The sequence below is a fragment of the Oryzias latipes genome, chromosome 2, assembly GCF_053564925.1.
Source record: "Oryzias latipes strain Hd-rR chromosome 2, Olatipes_Hd-rR_3.1".
NCBI lineage: Eukaryota > Metazoa > Chordata > Actinopteri > Beloniformes > Adrianichthyidae > Oryzias > Oryzias latipes.
In genome coordinates, this window is record NC_136238.1 from 29,127,169 (window position 1) to 29,143,691 (window position 16,523).

A 16,523-nucleotide genomic window follows, 5' to 3' on the forward strand; every position below is an offset into this window, starting at 1 on the left:
TGCGGGAAACGCTGCAATCTGCATCTTGGCTGCACGTAAATGTGTGGGAATTGTAAGGGTAAGGAATAAATGTTTCCAAATTTGTCACATACTCCCCATATTTTTCCCCATATTTTCCAGTAAGTTATCTTTTATTTGTAAAATCAGTGATGCTCATGTTTATTGAACAGCACTCAGATTACTGGTACAGCGATTCTTCTGTCTCACCACAAGGGGGAGATTACCTTTAGGGAGCAGGTCAGAAGAGCAGCGTCTACTGAGCCTGTTTAATGAGACACGAGACAGAAGTTGACTGTGTGCTGTTTGTGTTCCAGGTAGGCAGAAATATGATAAAACAGAGACAGTAAATGAACCACCAGATCTAAGAGAAAATAGGAAGTTGGCCGTTATATATTTTGTTTAGGGTTGGGCGATGTCCCCTAAATTGGCCGTTGACGATGTTTGCTGTCAACCATCGGGATGGACGATGACATCGTCGGGGGGGGGGGTATTTTTGCATTTTTCGTTCTTATATAACTGCTATTCGTTATTTTGCTTTTTTCATTTTATTTCCCAACTAATGGTTAATCCGCGATGATCCAGTATAAACTGAGGGAAGTGACTTTAACAGAAAAAGTAACAAGCAAGATAGAAAAGAAGTAGTCCGCTCACGCACTTAACTGGCGGAGTGGACCGGCGGAGTGCGGATTTACAGCTCTGTGTTTGATGGGGGGGGGGGGGGGGGGGTACATGAGCGGTATGTGTGGGAGATTTAAGACTGCGATCCGTACCGCAGCTCTAGGGGGACGAGCTATCAAACTCAGAACCGGGTCTAAAAGTGTGTCTGAGCACAGCTCAGATCGTCAGCACACACACAGCGGTTTAAGCATCAAAGCAGAAATGTCGCTCAGTCCTTAGAAAACATTCAAACAATCACGTGGATTTGTGTTTCCAGTCGTGTCCCGACTAAATAAAGGCTGATGTTATTCACAGCATGCAGCGCCACCCAAAGCTAATGTTGTTAGCCCGTGTTAGCATACTGCTAATCCTGGCTACGTTCAGAAAAAGCACTGACCACACGGATTAAAATTCAAATGATGAGCGAACAGGTGTTTCATAATAACCGTAACATTATTAAAAGCACGTTTAGAAGATCATCTCGTATTTTACCGAGCTGACATGTCAATATATATAGCCGCTCGGCGCTGTTATCGTTTTGTATTGAATTGTTATATTCAATAAAGTTTGGAAAAAAAGCCGCTCGGGGGAAGTTGTATCCTCTTCCGGTTTTCAAACTGCGCATGTGCGAATACTGCGCATGTGCGAATGATTTATTCCGACCGAAATTGTGACCTTAGTGAACGTTTTTACATTCTGAAAACATTTTTCTGGGCCCATCTACACGGTTGGATTCTAATCCGACCATTGATCCCATCAAGATATTTTGTACATGTAACCGCGGCTTATGGTGTCGACGCGCAACGTGGCGGGGGCGTGGCATCACGATGGTGGTCTCTCCATCGGGATGTCAGTCACCCATCACGATGGACGATGATATCGTCCATCGGCCCAACCCTAATTTTGTTTGTGTCGCTATTCGTTCGTGAGGCTTTGCAACGTTATGACCGAGATTGCTAGCACTTAGTAGCTAAGCTAACAGGCGAACATGAACGAGTTAGCATTGGTGGAGTTGAAGTTCTGCAGAATGTGGTTAACACCATAAATACACGGGGATGAGATGGGTATTACTGATATTTGATTTTGTAAATAAATGTAAAAGAACTAGGCCAGAAGAGCAGCGTCTACTTAACCTGTTTAACGAGACACGAGACAGAAGTTGACTGTGTGCTGTTTGTGTTCCAGCTGCTCACTAAAGGCTACCTCTAAAAAAATCCACATTTTTCCGGGTCATCCTTTCAAGTGTGCAACAAAAACTGGTGTCAGAAGTGGGATCAGCAGTGCTGTTGAAGAGAGGAGATTGGAGGACAACACACAAAGATGGAGTTGGAGGAACTACAGGACCAGCTTAGTGAAGTTCTGCTGCAGCTAAAGTTGGAACAACTGCAAGAGGTGTGTTTTAAAGCCAAAATCTCAACTGAGAAAGAAACAAAAAAGCATACACTGATCAGAGCCATTAGTGAAGCAGTTGATATTGCAATAGAAAATGAAGAGGAGGAGGTAGCACATGCATATTTGGACCGCTTAATGAAACATGCAAATGAAGTGAAAGAAAGAGACAGCCAAATGAAAGTTAGTGATGAAACCAGTCAAGATGCAGCTGCCTTAACCAGTCTGAAAGAGCAGTATGCAGCTTTACAGCTGAGTTTTCAGACTGCAAGCACGAAATTAGAGGAAGAGATCTCAAGGCTGACGAACAAAACGTCCTCCCAAGCACAAAGCAGTCATTCAAGACACCTGAACTGACAATTCGCCGAGAGTTCAGGATTAATGGCCAAATAGGAGAACGAGGCCAAAAAGACAAACTTTCTTATTCAAACTTGATCCATCAAATTAAAATGGGACTTAAGAGAAATCACAGTGAGGCTGAAATTATTGAAGCTGTCATCAGAGCCATCAGTCCTGGTTTAAGCCTCCGTGACATGCTAGAAATTAAAACGAACCTCACACTCCCACAGCTTCGTACCATCCTGCGAGGGCATTACAAGGAAGATAGTTCCACTGATCTGTATCAACGGCTGATAAATGTCACCCAAGAAAACAACGAGTCTCCACAGAACTTTCTGTTCCGTGCAATAGAACTAAAGGAGAGACTTCTAGCATCATCAAAGGAACCAGGCACGGATGAACAGTACAGTGCTGATCTGATACAGAAGAAATTCTTGCGAGCTGTTGCTACAGGCTTAATCAGTGACAATGTGAAATATCAGATTAAAAACTATCTAGATGATCCATCCATCACCGATGATGTCCTAATAACAAAGATAAATGAGGCAGCAAGTTTTGAATGGGAGAGACAACAAAAATTCAAGAAGAACAGGGAACCAAGAGTGAGAGAAGTAAAGGTTGAGACACCACCGGTCCATGAAACAACAATTGGTGCAGTCGGCGGACAAAGCCAGCCATCTCCCACACCGACAAAGAGTAAAGCTGTAAAAACACATTCAACATCAAGTCAAAAAGAAACTGAGCTTCTACAGATCATCAGCCAGTTAAAGGGGGAAATTGCTGAAATTAAAGGAGCCATCCAGAATTCACACTGACCTTCCAGACCACGCCATGTGGTACGGAAACGAGGCTGCAGAGACTGTCAGGACAAAAACATTGGGGAACAATGTAACCATTGTTTTAAATGTGGACAGAGCGGTCACCTGTCTAAAGGATGTAGAATGCAGAGGAGAGCTTCAGACAGATCAGAGCAAATTGACATGCTGGCCAGCACAGTGACCAGCATGTGGACTCAGCCTTTATTTTGTCGGGACACAACTAGAAACACAAATCCACGTGATTGTTTGAACGGTTTCTAAGGACGGAGCGACATTTCTGCTTTGAAAAGTTCACACACCGCCCAAAGCCGCTGTGAGCTGGCAGTCCGAGCTCTGCTCGGACACGGTTCTCCTGAAGACGGCAGCCGCTAACCCAGGGCGGCGGGTCGGCTCGCAGTCCGAATTCTCACACATAAAAAAAACAACAAAACACACACGTAACAAAGCACCCTCCCCTCAAACACATATTAATAAATCCAGCTGCTCTGCTAAGAGAGGTTCACTCGGTCCACTGGCACCCGAGCCCGAACGCAAAGCTCGGGTGCCAGGTCCAGACGTCCGTGGGCACGAAGCGCTCCTCCCCCGCATCCCCCTCGTGAGGGGTGAAAGAGAGGGGAGAGCCAGCGGGTCGAGAACGGAGCGGCGCTTTGCACGGGGCGTCTGCAGAGCAGCTGGTCGGTCCAGTATGCGCTCCAAGGCTTTCTCTCGGATCGGATCAACAATTGGTATAACCCACCTATTTTCATCGGAAAGAAATTTAGATCCGATCGAGTCTGACCGGGGCAGAGTTTTCCGAACGGCGCGTTTACATGACGCATTTTCTTCCGATCAGGCGTTCTTTCCGATTACTTTTGCCCATGTAAACGCAGCTACAGAGAGATTCTCCTCCGGTTCAGTCAGTTACTCTGAATAAATAAATAAAACTCTTTATGCTGATCAATCAAATGTTCTTTACATTTTAATAAATGTTTCTCAAAGCATCAGAAATGAAGGTTTTTGATGAGGAAGGATCAATGACGGACATTCTTCAGCCGCGTGAACGTTCAAACATCACTAAAGCTGAGCCAGACATCCCATAATGCATCATTCATCCCAGCGTTCTGTGCTAAGGTGATGGCTTTGAGCACGTGATGACTCCCACAGTGGAACCATCAGCAACATTTTCTCTGGATCTACAGAGACTTTCCCTCTGAGCAGACGCTGCTGAAAGACATTGTTTCTGCATCGGAGACTGAGACAAAGCGGCAGAAAAGTGATGTCACAAACAGACTTGGACTAAAACTAACAAAAAAAATATCCCAGATGCTGTCAGTGAAACATGTCAGAGTCATGGAAAAGATGATTAAAATGTGTTCAATCATTCATGTAGCAGTTAGAATTTGAGTAAAAACACTGCAGATTTGGTCTTTAGTTCAAAATGTGATTTAAATATATGTTAAATATACCTTGATTTTTCTTTATCATGACATCATTGATAATCATGGTGCAACATAATGACAATGAGACATTTTTGTATGAAATGTAGAGATGTGAGGATCATCTGATATGTAACCATTATTGAGATTAATAAAGGGATGAATATTAATGTCTGGTTGGTCTGATTGGTCAAATGCATAAAGGGATTTATTTGATTCGTTAAAAGCTTTAAGCTGCCATAAGATTGTTTTAAAACATTTAAGGTTTACGATTTATTGAGATTTTCGGCGTCTTTTGCGATCTGCGGATTGCAGAGCTGGATTTTGCGATAATACATTTGTGGTATATTGTGCAGGTTTAACACAAAGTGCTTTATTTCCTCATTATGCAACAATGTTTTTTAACAAAACATTTTACTTTATGCATTTTTCCAACTTGAAAAGTAAAACACATGAAATAAGTTATTTTAATAAAAATAAACAGCAATGTTTTGACATTTTGCTGTCATGATGGAAATATAAAATAAATTATTAAATGTTTGAGTTCATAAAATCATCCCAGAGAGTCTCTGCTTCAACAGTGAAAGCTGCATCTGAATCTGACACCAGTGTTTCCATCTCTGACAGTATGAAGCCAAAGCCCCTCCCCCGCCTCTCTACCTGCTTTTCCTCTGTTCACCGGTTCACGTCCTCTGCAGCTGAGACCCCCCCCCCCCCCCGTTCTCCTCAGTGTGTTTCACACAGAGAGCGAAAAATACGGTCACCATAGCAACAGGTTGAGACGATAGACGTGGCGCTCCGGCACAGAAATAGCCAGACAGATCTCTCCTCTTCAATGAGAATAGTGAAATTGATATCATCATTAATTAATTGACTGACTTGGTGAGTTAAATATGGCAGATAACGTTTATATTTTGCGGGACACAAAAAAATTCTCCAGAACCGATAGCAGAACCGTTGAGGTCAGATCTTAACGATACTGCGGTCTTGAAGAATGTGGCCCCGGGGCTCCTTCAATACCGGGGATCGGTACCCATCCCTAGTTAAAGCTGGTTCTGCTGCTCCCAAAGTTCCTTTTTCTCCTCCCAGAACCCCCCCCCCCCCCCCCCCCCATGAGAGCACTGCATATTTACTGTCAGTAGCCGCGTTTACACGGACAACAGTAATCTGAAAGAACGCCTGATCTGAAGAACAACACGTCATGTAAACACGCCGTTCAGAATAGTCTGCCCTGATCAGACTCGTTGGGATCTAAATTTCTTTCCGATGGAGATAGGTGGTTACGCCGATTGTTGATCCGATCGTTGTTCATGTAAACGGTTCATGGTGTCACTACTGCTCTGGTTACGTCACAGATAGACGGTGTTTCACTGAGAGAAAGCTTTGGAGCTCATACGGGACCGACCAGCTGCCCCGTTCTCACCCCGCTGGCTCTTCACCTCTCCCCTGTCTTAAACCCCTCACGAGGAAGGAGTGCTTTGTGCCCTGTAACGTCTGGACCCTTGGCGGTCCGGGTTCAGTTGCTGGTGGACGGAGCCAATTGTGTATCTTAGCAGAGCAGCCGGATAATTAATGTGTGTTTGAGGGGAGGTTAGGATGCTTTGTTACGTGTGCGTTTTGTTGTTAACATGTGGGAGAATTCAGACTGCGATACGTCCCGCCGCTCTGGGTTAGCGGCTGCAGGACTCAGGAGAACCGTGTCTCCGAGCTCAGACTTCCAGCTCACACAGCGGCTTTGGGGCAGTGTGAGCTTTTCAAAGCAGAATTGTCGCTCAGTCCTTAGAAACTGTTCAAACAATCACGTGGATTTGTGTTTCCAGTCGTGTCCCGACAAAATAAAGGCTGATGTTATTCCCACACATTTATGTGCAGCCAGGATGCAAATTTCATCATGGATTTGATTTTTAAACAAGGCTAATATTTTTAGCCCGAGTTAACCTCTGCTGGGAGCTGGAAGAACTCTGGCTTCTTCCACAGAAAAGCACTGACCACACAGATTAAAGATAAAATGAGAAGCGCACAGACGCTTCATAATATTCATAACATTAATAAAAGCACGTTTGGAAGATAATCTCGTAGATTACCGAGCTGCTGCATAAATGTATATGACAACTAAGTTTCCTCTTCCGGTATTTTCAACACTACTGCGAAAGTGTGACCATGTGATCGTTTGTTCTAATCGGAAAAGGTTTTCTGATCCCATGTACACGGTTGGATTTAAACCCGACCATTGATCCCATCAAGATATTGTGCACATGCTGGATTCAACACAGTTGTGTCTTTAGTTGAATGGAAACGTCTAATAATCAGTCAGTGAACTTTCAATGACACTTCTTTTTGGTTCATATCCATCAGTTGTTTGCCTCTTTTCATTGTGTTCATGAAGTGTTGAACTCTATTCTAAATGTCCTTTAATTGTCTTTGGCCTGAGTTGAACTTTTTAGGTTTCAGCATTTCTTAGTATTGAGAAAACTTCTCTGAATCCAAAGTTCCACAAATAAAGAGTCATTTTTGAAGTGACAGTTTTTCATTTCTAGTGGTAAATGAATCTGCAGTCATTTCTGGTTTTCAGTGACTGAATGATGCACTGACCAAAGAACACTGTGTCTTTTTGTTGTACTAGTGACATTCAAAGGAATTGTCTGTTCTAGATTCAATATTTAAAGATCTTTTCAAACTATTTTCTTCAAATAGATTTGATGTAGAATCCTTTGAATGGTTTTCTGAAAACTGGAAGCTGAAACTAATTTGGACGCCAACTTGAACTTTCTACAGGCCGATCTGTGAACATTTTTCTGACATGAAATGGATCCGAGTTCTAAAATAGGTTGGAGATCCTGATTTACAAGATCCTGATTGAAACAGATCAGTTTCTATCAATCATCAGAACAATCATTTCAATTGATGAAGAAAATCTGAACCAATCATCAGTTTGTTTCAAACACAGCTGTAGACAGAAAATCCTCCAGTGAAACATCAGAAAGTTCTTCATCTGATCCGTTGTTCTCATCCTTCAGGGAGTTCAGCTTCTTTACTGACCTCAGAGTCTGCAGTCTGCAGTCTGGACTCTCCAGAAAACCACACAGATGAAGAACTCCTGAATCCTGCAGGTTCTGGTTCCAGCTCAGGTCTAGTTTTGTCAGATTAGACGGGTTTTTCTTTAGAGCTGAGACCAGGACTTCACAGCTGATCTCTGACAAACTGCATTCCCTCAACCTGCAATCAGACAGAAAAGTGTGTTCAGGAGCAGTGATGCAGCTGGAGGTCCAGGAACTTGGTCCATTCAGTCAGGTGGGACTCGCCCTGATGACAGACTGACAGATGACATTTTCACTGTTTGCTCATTTCTTTTGGATCTGGACCCAAAAACATGATCATGAATGAAAATGCAAGAGATTAGAAATGACTTGAAATGAAGTTTAAACAGACGAGGAATTGAAATGTCATTGATCATCATGAATTATTCATGGCTAAATATTTAAAATCCAATAGATTTAAAGCTTCCATTTCAAAAATGTCAGATTTCAAAAACTAAATAAAAAGACACAGGCTGTGTCCAAATTCCAGCCCTGTGAGGACGGAGCCAATAAAGGACCAATAAAAATGTAAATAGTCTCAGTCAGAATATGTGCAATATTTTTTTAATAAGTTTCTTCTGTTTTCTTTAGCACAGCAGCACAACAATTTGCTGGAAAAAAAACCTGCACCTCCCTCCTAAGAGGAGAGCTGTGTCAGTCAATAAACTGACTGACACAGTTTATGAAAATGGTGCAAAGGGAGCATATATAAAATTAATAAAGGTCCCAAAACCGAGCCTTGTGGCACACCAAAAGTGAGGGATGAAGAAGAGGACTTAAATTTGGAAAAAACAACAGAAGAAGATCTGCCAGTCAGATAAGAGAACCAGTTTAAAGCACAACCAGATAGCCCAACCCAATTTTTTTGCCTGTCCAAAAGGACGTAATGGTCAACAGTGTCAAAGGAAGTGGTCAAGTCCAGTTGCAGTAGCACAGAGCATTTTCCTGCATCACTCTCCATCAGGTTGTCATTAGTGACTCTGAGAAGGGCTGTTTCACAGGCTGTGTCCAAATTCCAGCCCTGTGAGGACGGAGGACTTTGAGGACGGAGGACTGTGTCACTGATTCATGGGAGGAGTTTAACATCAAACAAGATGGGGGGGTCAGTCAGGACACAGGGAGGAGGAGAAAGAGATGTGACTCCACTTGGCAGATGTTCCACATTTATTCTGTCACTAATTCATATTCCAAGTCAGTCTGTAAACAACTAAAGATCCTCTCATCACTACACAAATAGCACAAACTGACCTGCTGTCAATAAAATAAAGTCCATAAAGCAAGAAAACTGAGTTTGTCATTATGAACACAAACTCCTATAATATGCTAAATAGAATTCAATCTGCTTTAGTGCAGGAATATCTAGTGTCCTGGATTTTAGAAGTAATTCTAACATCATGCTCACTACTTTTTATTTAAACGGTGATATGACGTCATTGATTTCACAAAGTGAAAATCTAATTAATTTGAGTGTTTAGTGATGATCATTTATGAATCCACTGAGTTCAGAAGATAAAAACCTGGATGTCTGGATTTGTCTTCTTTTATGGACCTTTTATGAGTCTGACATAAAGGGATTATTATTATTATTATTATGAAAAAAAAACGTTTAAATACTTCTTTTTGGAACAAAAATGTGAATAATTCCCCAATAAAACTCTCCAATTTAGTGAAATGTATGAACTAAATGACAGCAGTGATCCTAAAACATAAATGTCTCCTTTTAGTCTCTATCTAAACTAAAGAAAACTCTGGTTTCCATCCAAATGACAAATCAATGTCTCCATCAAAGTAACAAAGTAAAGCACAGAAGTCCAAACCGTAGAACATTGAAACCGTTTCAGAGCTTTTCTCATGCACGGTCCAGTTTAGTCCCGGTACCGGCACCTTAAAGCCAAGAAGAAGCCTTGCAGGCTTGTTGTTGCTCTTGGAAAACATGGAATTTGTTGCAATAATCCAGTCAGATCCAGAGAGAACAGAAAGACGACGACTCGGCTTCCATGTGATCAGCGTGATGCACGTTACACCACAGCCTCAACTCCCACTCCCATCCAGAAAACAGCTATTCACCCGCAGTTCCTCCACTCACCAATCCCAGCTCATGTTCTGATCCAAATGTGTCCAAATGTCTCTACAAACACACTGGAAGCCGTCTGTCTCTCTGGAGGGAAAAGTCACCATGTTCTCTGTCTCCAACTCTGTCCGTCTCTCCTTTCTTCCTCACCTGTTCCCGCCCTCTATAGATCAGGAACCAATCACAATTGGCTAAATAGAAGGACTTACAAATGAACCAATGTTACGGCTGTGGCCGTATTTAGTTTTGTTTTGTTCTGTGTTTTGTGTATTATTTCTGTATCAGAGTGGGACTTGTGTCTTGTGTGGATCTTTGGGTCTTCGTTATTTTAAAACGGCAGTGAAAGTGGGCGGGATCTAAACGCTCATTGGCTGATTCCTGGAGATGGCTCGTGTTCCTAGATACCCGCTCTGTGGTGTTCCAGACAGAGAGATGACATATTTCTGCTGACATTAGAGGATCAAATGGAGACAATCTGTCTGCTGCAGAAGATTCAAACATGGACAACTCTGTTTTTGTAGTTTGAGGGTTCCTGTGGACCACAGAGGAGCTTTCTTTAAGCGCCGGTCGTCCACGTCTTGAAGTTCCCGTTGAAATACTCCAGACTCTCGTTCTCTGGGCAGGATTGCTGGATAGTGTCCCAGTTTTCCAGCCCAAAAGTCATCTGAAAACCATCAGACCCAACAAAAAAATGCCTGACCCTTCTCCCAGAGCTCTTCTCTGTTCTGTTTGTCTGTGCTCACAGATCCAGTCTGTTTCCCTCACACGCCATCACTGTGGCGGCTCCAGGAAGCCAAGCTGGCAGCCAGAAAGACCCGCTGCAGAAAGCGGAACCAGCCTGCTAGGGACTCTTGAAGCTTATGATAGTTTTGATCTTGATGGAGACAGGTTCTCTGGTTTTATTTTTCTCTGACGTATTAACGCAGGACAGCAAGCATTAACTTGATGCTACAGCGACTGTCATGAAGGGAGCTGAAGCTGGGATGATGTCGTGAACTCAAACATGGAAACATTGTTACCATGTACAGTAAACCCTTGTTTTTCGCGGGGGTCACGTTCCAAAAAGAACCCGTGATAGGCAAAATCCGTGAAGTAGAAACCTCTATTTTTTTTAACAATTATTATACAATTAAATACTCTATTATACATTGAAAAGAAAGAACAGACCATTTTACAGGCTCAAGCCTTTGTTTCACAAATCAAAGTACTTTAGAAAAATTTTTTCAACAAATAACTTCTGTACTGTACTGTGAAATAATAATTTTAATCATCGATGTGAACAGAAGGCTTCAAATCGGAGATTAGCCCCGCCCACCGCGACCCGAGTAATTGGATTAAACGGGAGAAACTTTAAAATGATTATGAAAAAAAATACAAAGTACAGTGGGACAAATAGGCTACGTTCACACTGCTGGCTGAAACGACCCAATTCCGAATTTTTTGCCCTAAGCGGCCCAATTCCGATCTTTTCATGACAGTCTGAATGACACAGATCCGATCTTTTCAATTGCGACCCAGGCCCCGTGGGTTTGCCGTCCTGATTCCGAATTGTAGCCGTTCTTTTCAATTGCGACCGCTGTCTGACCGGCCAGGCGACTTGATTCCGAACTGTACGTCATCGACACGCAACAAACGTCATCATTTTGCGTTGAAGTAGGCGGGAACAAGAACGTAAACATCAACCATGGTGGACGATGCTGCTGAGACCAGTCAGTGGAAGAGAAGGGAGGTCACTGATTGGATTAATATTTGGGCTGATCGCTCTATTCAGGCCAAACTCCAGGGCTCTGATCGCAACTGAGCGGTTTTTGAAAAAAATTCCAGATAAATGGCAGAGCGTGGTGTTGAACCTTTCCCGCGATAACTTTTTTTTCTTTCTCTCCTTTCCCACCGTGCTCAGAAGCGCGGGGGACCCGTGGCGATCCTCCTCCTCCTCCCTGTTCTGATCCTTAAATTCTCCAGAACGGGTTGATAAAGAGTCCATAGCATTTATTCTGGGGGAAACCTTCCTCCTTCCTCCGTAACACACAACATGAATGCGCGCCCACACTGCCCCCCCCCCCCCCCCCCCATTCTCTATCGCGGCACGCGCTTGCACACTCGCTGGCGCGTGGCCCCAACACATGCACATTTCCATTCCACAACAGTGGGTACAGACGATCCCGACTCCATTGCCTTATTAAAATGAGAAGATTGTAATTGTGCTGCTCCTTCGTGAAAATAAATTTAATATTACAAAAAGAGCTCCGCTTTTGACAACACTGTTGTTGACATCCATTGTTAACGTTTGCTCCGCAAACAACAAGTGACGTCGTTCACCGTTGAGTATTCTTCTGGCTTCTGCGCATGCGGGTCTCGTTTGGGTCGTGTCACGGTCACACTGGAGATCACAAAAGTTCGGATTTACTTGGAAATGTGAAAGGTCTAGCAAACAATTCGGATTTTTTCAAAAAATCCGAATTGAGCATTAAGCCCTGCAGTGTGAACGTAGCCATATAGAGACTCAGGTGTATTTCACTGCTCTTCAGTCTGAGCTGCTGCATCCTGACTCCGCTCTGCAGTGTTTTCTTCTTTTGAAGTCCGCGGTGCAGCTGTGTTTGTTCGGGAGAAGAACATAGTGATAGGCAGTTGATGTCGCTCTTTTTCTATGGGTTTTAGAGAAACTCCAAATTGCAAGATGATTTGCACGTACGTGTTGTAAATTTGGCTAGATCTAGTCAAATGAATTACACACTCACAAATCACAGATGTAGAAAGGGGATATATACTCGACTGGCTTTTTCACAGCTACCTGTCCAGTCAAAACGCACAATCATATCTATCTATCTATGATTGGGAGAAACAACAATGTACAGCTTTTGTAGATTTTCTTCCCCTACTGGACTGATTAAGTACCCGATACGGTGATTTTTCAAAATAAAACATTTCTCAAAATCAAAGATAGTTCAGACTATTAATAAAAGGAGTACAGTATTGAATATTTCTTCAGCGTACCTTCTTCCATTCATTTTCTTAACCCGCTATAACCTATGTATAACCTCTTCCATTCTTGTGCTGCGCTTGCGCCAAAGCGCCCCGACTACTACCGTGTCAACCTGCTTCTATGATGACCGTATTTAGCGCTCTCTGTGTTGGACACACTGGAGGAGAGCAGGGGAAAACAACTCTCAGCTGCAGAGGATGTGAACAGGTGAACAGGTAGAGAGGAAAAGCAGGTAGAGAGGCGGGGGAGGGGCTTTGGCTTTAAACTGTCAGAGAGATGGAAACACATGGCGTCAGATTCAGACACAGCTTTCACTGTGAGAGTTGAAGCAGAGACTTTCTCTGGGATGATTTTATGAACTCAAACATGGAAACATGATTACCAAGTAGAACTCTTCAAAATAATAAACCTGATCTCTCCACATTCTCAGTCTCTACCATGAATCGATACACACAGACATGCAGCGATCAGACCATATCGTTAGCTCGTAGCTCCGCCCACACGCGACCGCGGTGTCAGCTTTAAAGAACGCAACTTCTAAGAGGAGGGGCGGCAAACCCCCAACAACAGGTTAGATGACAGAACCCATTAAGCGTCTCTACCTGGTGCGTTCACGGAGCTTCAGAACATAAGACTTCAACAGCCACCCAGCCTAACGTAGTCCGCTATTATATATTCATGAGTGGAAAAAACCCGCTGAACAGACCCTAAAACCGCCCAAATCATGCATACCCGCCCAAAGCCATTTTTACCCGCAAATTTAGAACCAAAACCGCCCAATCTGGCAACACTGGTCATGTGACCGCGACCGCTACCCCGGAAGCAATCGCATTACATGACAGGAGAGCCGGATTATGACGCTACAAGGTATGTTTGGCTTCGGTTTTACTTTAAAATCATCCGATCACGTCCTAATCTTTGTCATATGACCTATCAACTTGTAGGAGCCAACTACCAGTTTATACCTACCACAAATAAGCCGCGTTTATTGTAACATTATGTTGTTAATAAAAACTTTAAAATTGACAATGTAGTGTGGTACATCGTAAACAAAGATCAGATATTCTATTGTATTAAAGTCTAGTTTAAAAAATGACAATCTGTGCTTTAAAAAGAATAAATGTAAAAATCGAGAATCGAATCGAACAGTGACATTAGAATGGAAAATGCAATCGAATCGAGGATTTGGAGAATTGTGACACCCCTATAATTTCCTGGATTTGTTCTTTCCTTATTTGCTCAGTATTGCATGTTGTGTCTGATTTTTTTTTTTTGTCAAATTATTACTAATTATTTGGTATTTTTTCAAAGCAAATCTTGCAGTCTCTGCCTCATCTCTTCTTGAGCCGTTCCTGATTTTTCTGATCACTAGTCCACCATATATATGCTACACTATGCTAATGGGCTGTTCCATGTGTCGCTGGTAAACGACCACAAACCAGTTTAATGTCAGACAATATTTTCATGGAACAGACTTTAAGACAAGTTGGAGAAATACAACAAGATTAATTTATAGGACATTTATTCAAAAAACAGTACTTTATAAATATAATAACAGACATGATCCACTTTGTATCTAACTTTTGTTGAGCTGAAAGTCTCCCCCCCCCCCCTCATGAGAGTGCTGCATCTTTCCTGTCAATGACATCATGACAAGAATCCAGACCATTATCATGTTTTTAGGCTGTTTTTGTTCTAAACTTCATATGAAAAAGAATCACCTGGAGGCAGAATCAGGTAAAAAGTGTTTTTCTGTCAGTCTGCCCCCCCCTCTAGTAAATGTGCCTTTGTTCTCTTGCAGGTCTTCAGTTTACAGTCAGATGACAATAAAGATAAAGACGTCTTCATTTATCAATGACTTTACTGACATTTCATTTTCTTGACTTGTCTTGATCTTCAGCTGATTCAAAATACAGATGACTGACTGACAGCCCTCTCCTCATGGGGGGGGGGGGGGGGGGGGGGGGCATGGGGGCTTATTTTGCAATGCTACAAAGATGAACAGAAACTCCCATGTCCCGGTAAAGCGTGCATATAGTGTGTTTAAAAAGGCAGCGGGAGCTGGGCTAAATTTCTATCAAACACAGGTTTCCTTTCCTCATTGTCAGAGTCCGCCTTGTCGCCATCCGGCTACTCATGAATGAAGCAGAAGAACAGTGAAAGCAGACTCCTGTTGAACATTTCCTGCTTTGTCCTCGGACCGTGGTCAGAAGAGGCCAGAGAGATCTTCTCTCCACAGCTGAAGGTTGGTCTTCTTTCAGGGTTCACCCCCCTTGTTCAGACCCTCAGAGCCTCCAGAGCGGGTTCAGCCAAAGAACCAGTCTCATATTCTTTTAGAGAAATGTTCTTTATTACGTTTCTCAACTCTGAAACTATGTCTGACTGAGTGTTAGCTGTCCTTGTCTTCTACTGCTCGGTCCACCACATCTGGTCTGCGAGATCATTTTATATTATTGTTATTAAAGGTGCGGCAAAATGAGCGCTGGTAACAAAGTAACTACAGATCCCATAGTGCAGCAGTTCAGCTGTTTTACTGAACACTAACAGTTTCAATCGAGTCTAGCTGATGATTCTGCCCAGCTGTTGCCCCATTTCTGCACCGTGGACGAACACACCACCCTCCTCTTCCTCAGCACGTTCACAGCTGCAGCAAGTCAATAATCAGGATGTGGTTCATGTTATCAACAAATCCTGGAGACGATCACAGTCACAGGCAAATCCAAGAAACAGTCTGAACTAAACGCGCCACTGTGGAAACGACTGGAGACAGAATGTCTTTAAAAGAGAACAAGAACCAACTTCTTCCTGGAAACCATTTTGAACTGTGTCCTTCACTCTCTCACTTCTTTGTCTCTGCAAGCCGCTCATAATCGGTCAATATGTGTTTGTGCTGAGCGGGGGAGGGGCAGTGAAAGCTGAATGGAATAGAGCGCCAAAGACTAGAAGAGACAACATCAAAACAAAAACTTACAGAGAGACTGGAAAAAGAAGCTAAATCCAGAAAAACTTCACCTTAACTAATAATGTGAAAAGAGAATTTAGAGTCTGCAAGAAACAATTCCATCCAGAACTGGATCAGAACCAACCTGGACCTGAGAACTGAGAGAATCTTCTCCTGAACAGAGCAGATCATTACTGACTGAAGAAACTAGATCAGCTTCTCAAAAATGAGACACTTAATGTTTCTGAATGTCAACCTTTACTGTGACCATAAATCACACACAGTAGGCGGGACTTAACGCTTTTAACTCCGCCCACGTAGAGGCACGCCTCGCTTTGCAGACTGCAGCCAGGAGCTTCTGGGACTGCCGCCGTCTACATTCATGACCACGCCAAAGACTATCAGAAAAATGAGGCTGCAGCAGCTAATCTAGAAGATTCTGCCGATGCCTCCCCATCACACAGTGGCAGTTTTCTCTGTGACCGTAGCTGGAATGTTTCCTGACAGTGAAGCTGCTATGAAACTGAGTTTATTGTGGCGGAAGAGATCGACACTTCAGTCATACCATTTAACCCCACTCCACACAGAGGAACCCCATCAGAAGGAGTCTAGTTAACCATTGGAGAGATCAGAAGACTGATCGATTCTGACACTCTGGACCACTGATCTCTGAGAGAAGTGTTGCTGTGGAGCAGTGTGCTGACGCTAAAGTCATTCTATTTATAACTTGAATTTAATCCTTTATCAAATATTGTTAATCTTCTAACCTCAGCTTGAACCTGCTAGACTCTGGTCATTAAAAATATTGTCTGACATTAAACTGATATGCAGCT

At 43.0% G+C, this 16,523-nt stretch overlaps 2 protein-coding genes across 3 annotated transcripts in view; one reads left to right on the forward strand and one right to left on the reverse strand.

The window, feature by feature from the left end:
- LOC111949070 (NACHT, LRR and PYD domains-containing protein 12-like) overlaps positions 1-16,523 on the reverse strand; it is a 350,272-nt gene that overhangs the window by 307,905 nt on the left and 25,844 nt on the right. For both annotated transcript variants that reach the window (XM_078934387.1, XM_078934394.1), the window contains one exon: positions 7,658-7,834. In XM_078934387.1, the coding sequence (XP_078790513.1) occupies positions 7,658-7,834 (177 nt within the window). The remainder of the gene's footprint in view (positions 1-7,657; positions 7,835-16,523) is intronic.
- Positions 1-16,523, forward strand: part of LOC144987763 (uncharacterized) — a 296,127-nt gene that overhangs the window by 229,973 nt on the left and 49,631 nt on the right. The gene's annotated exons all lie outside the window — the stretch shown is intronic.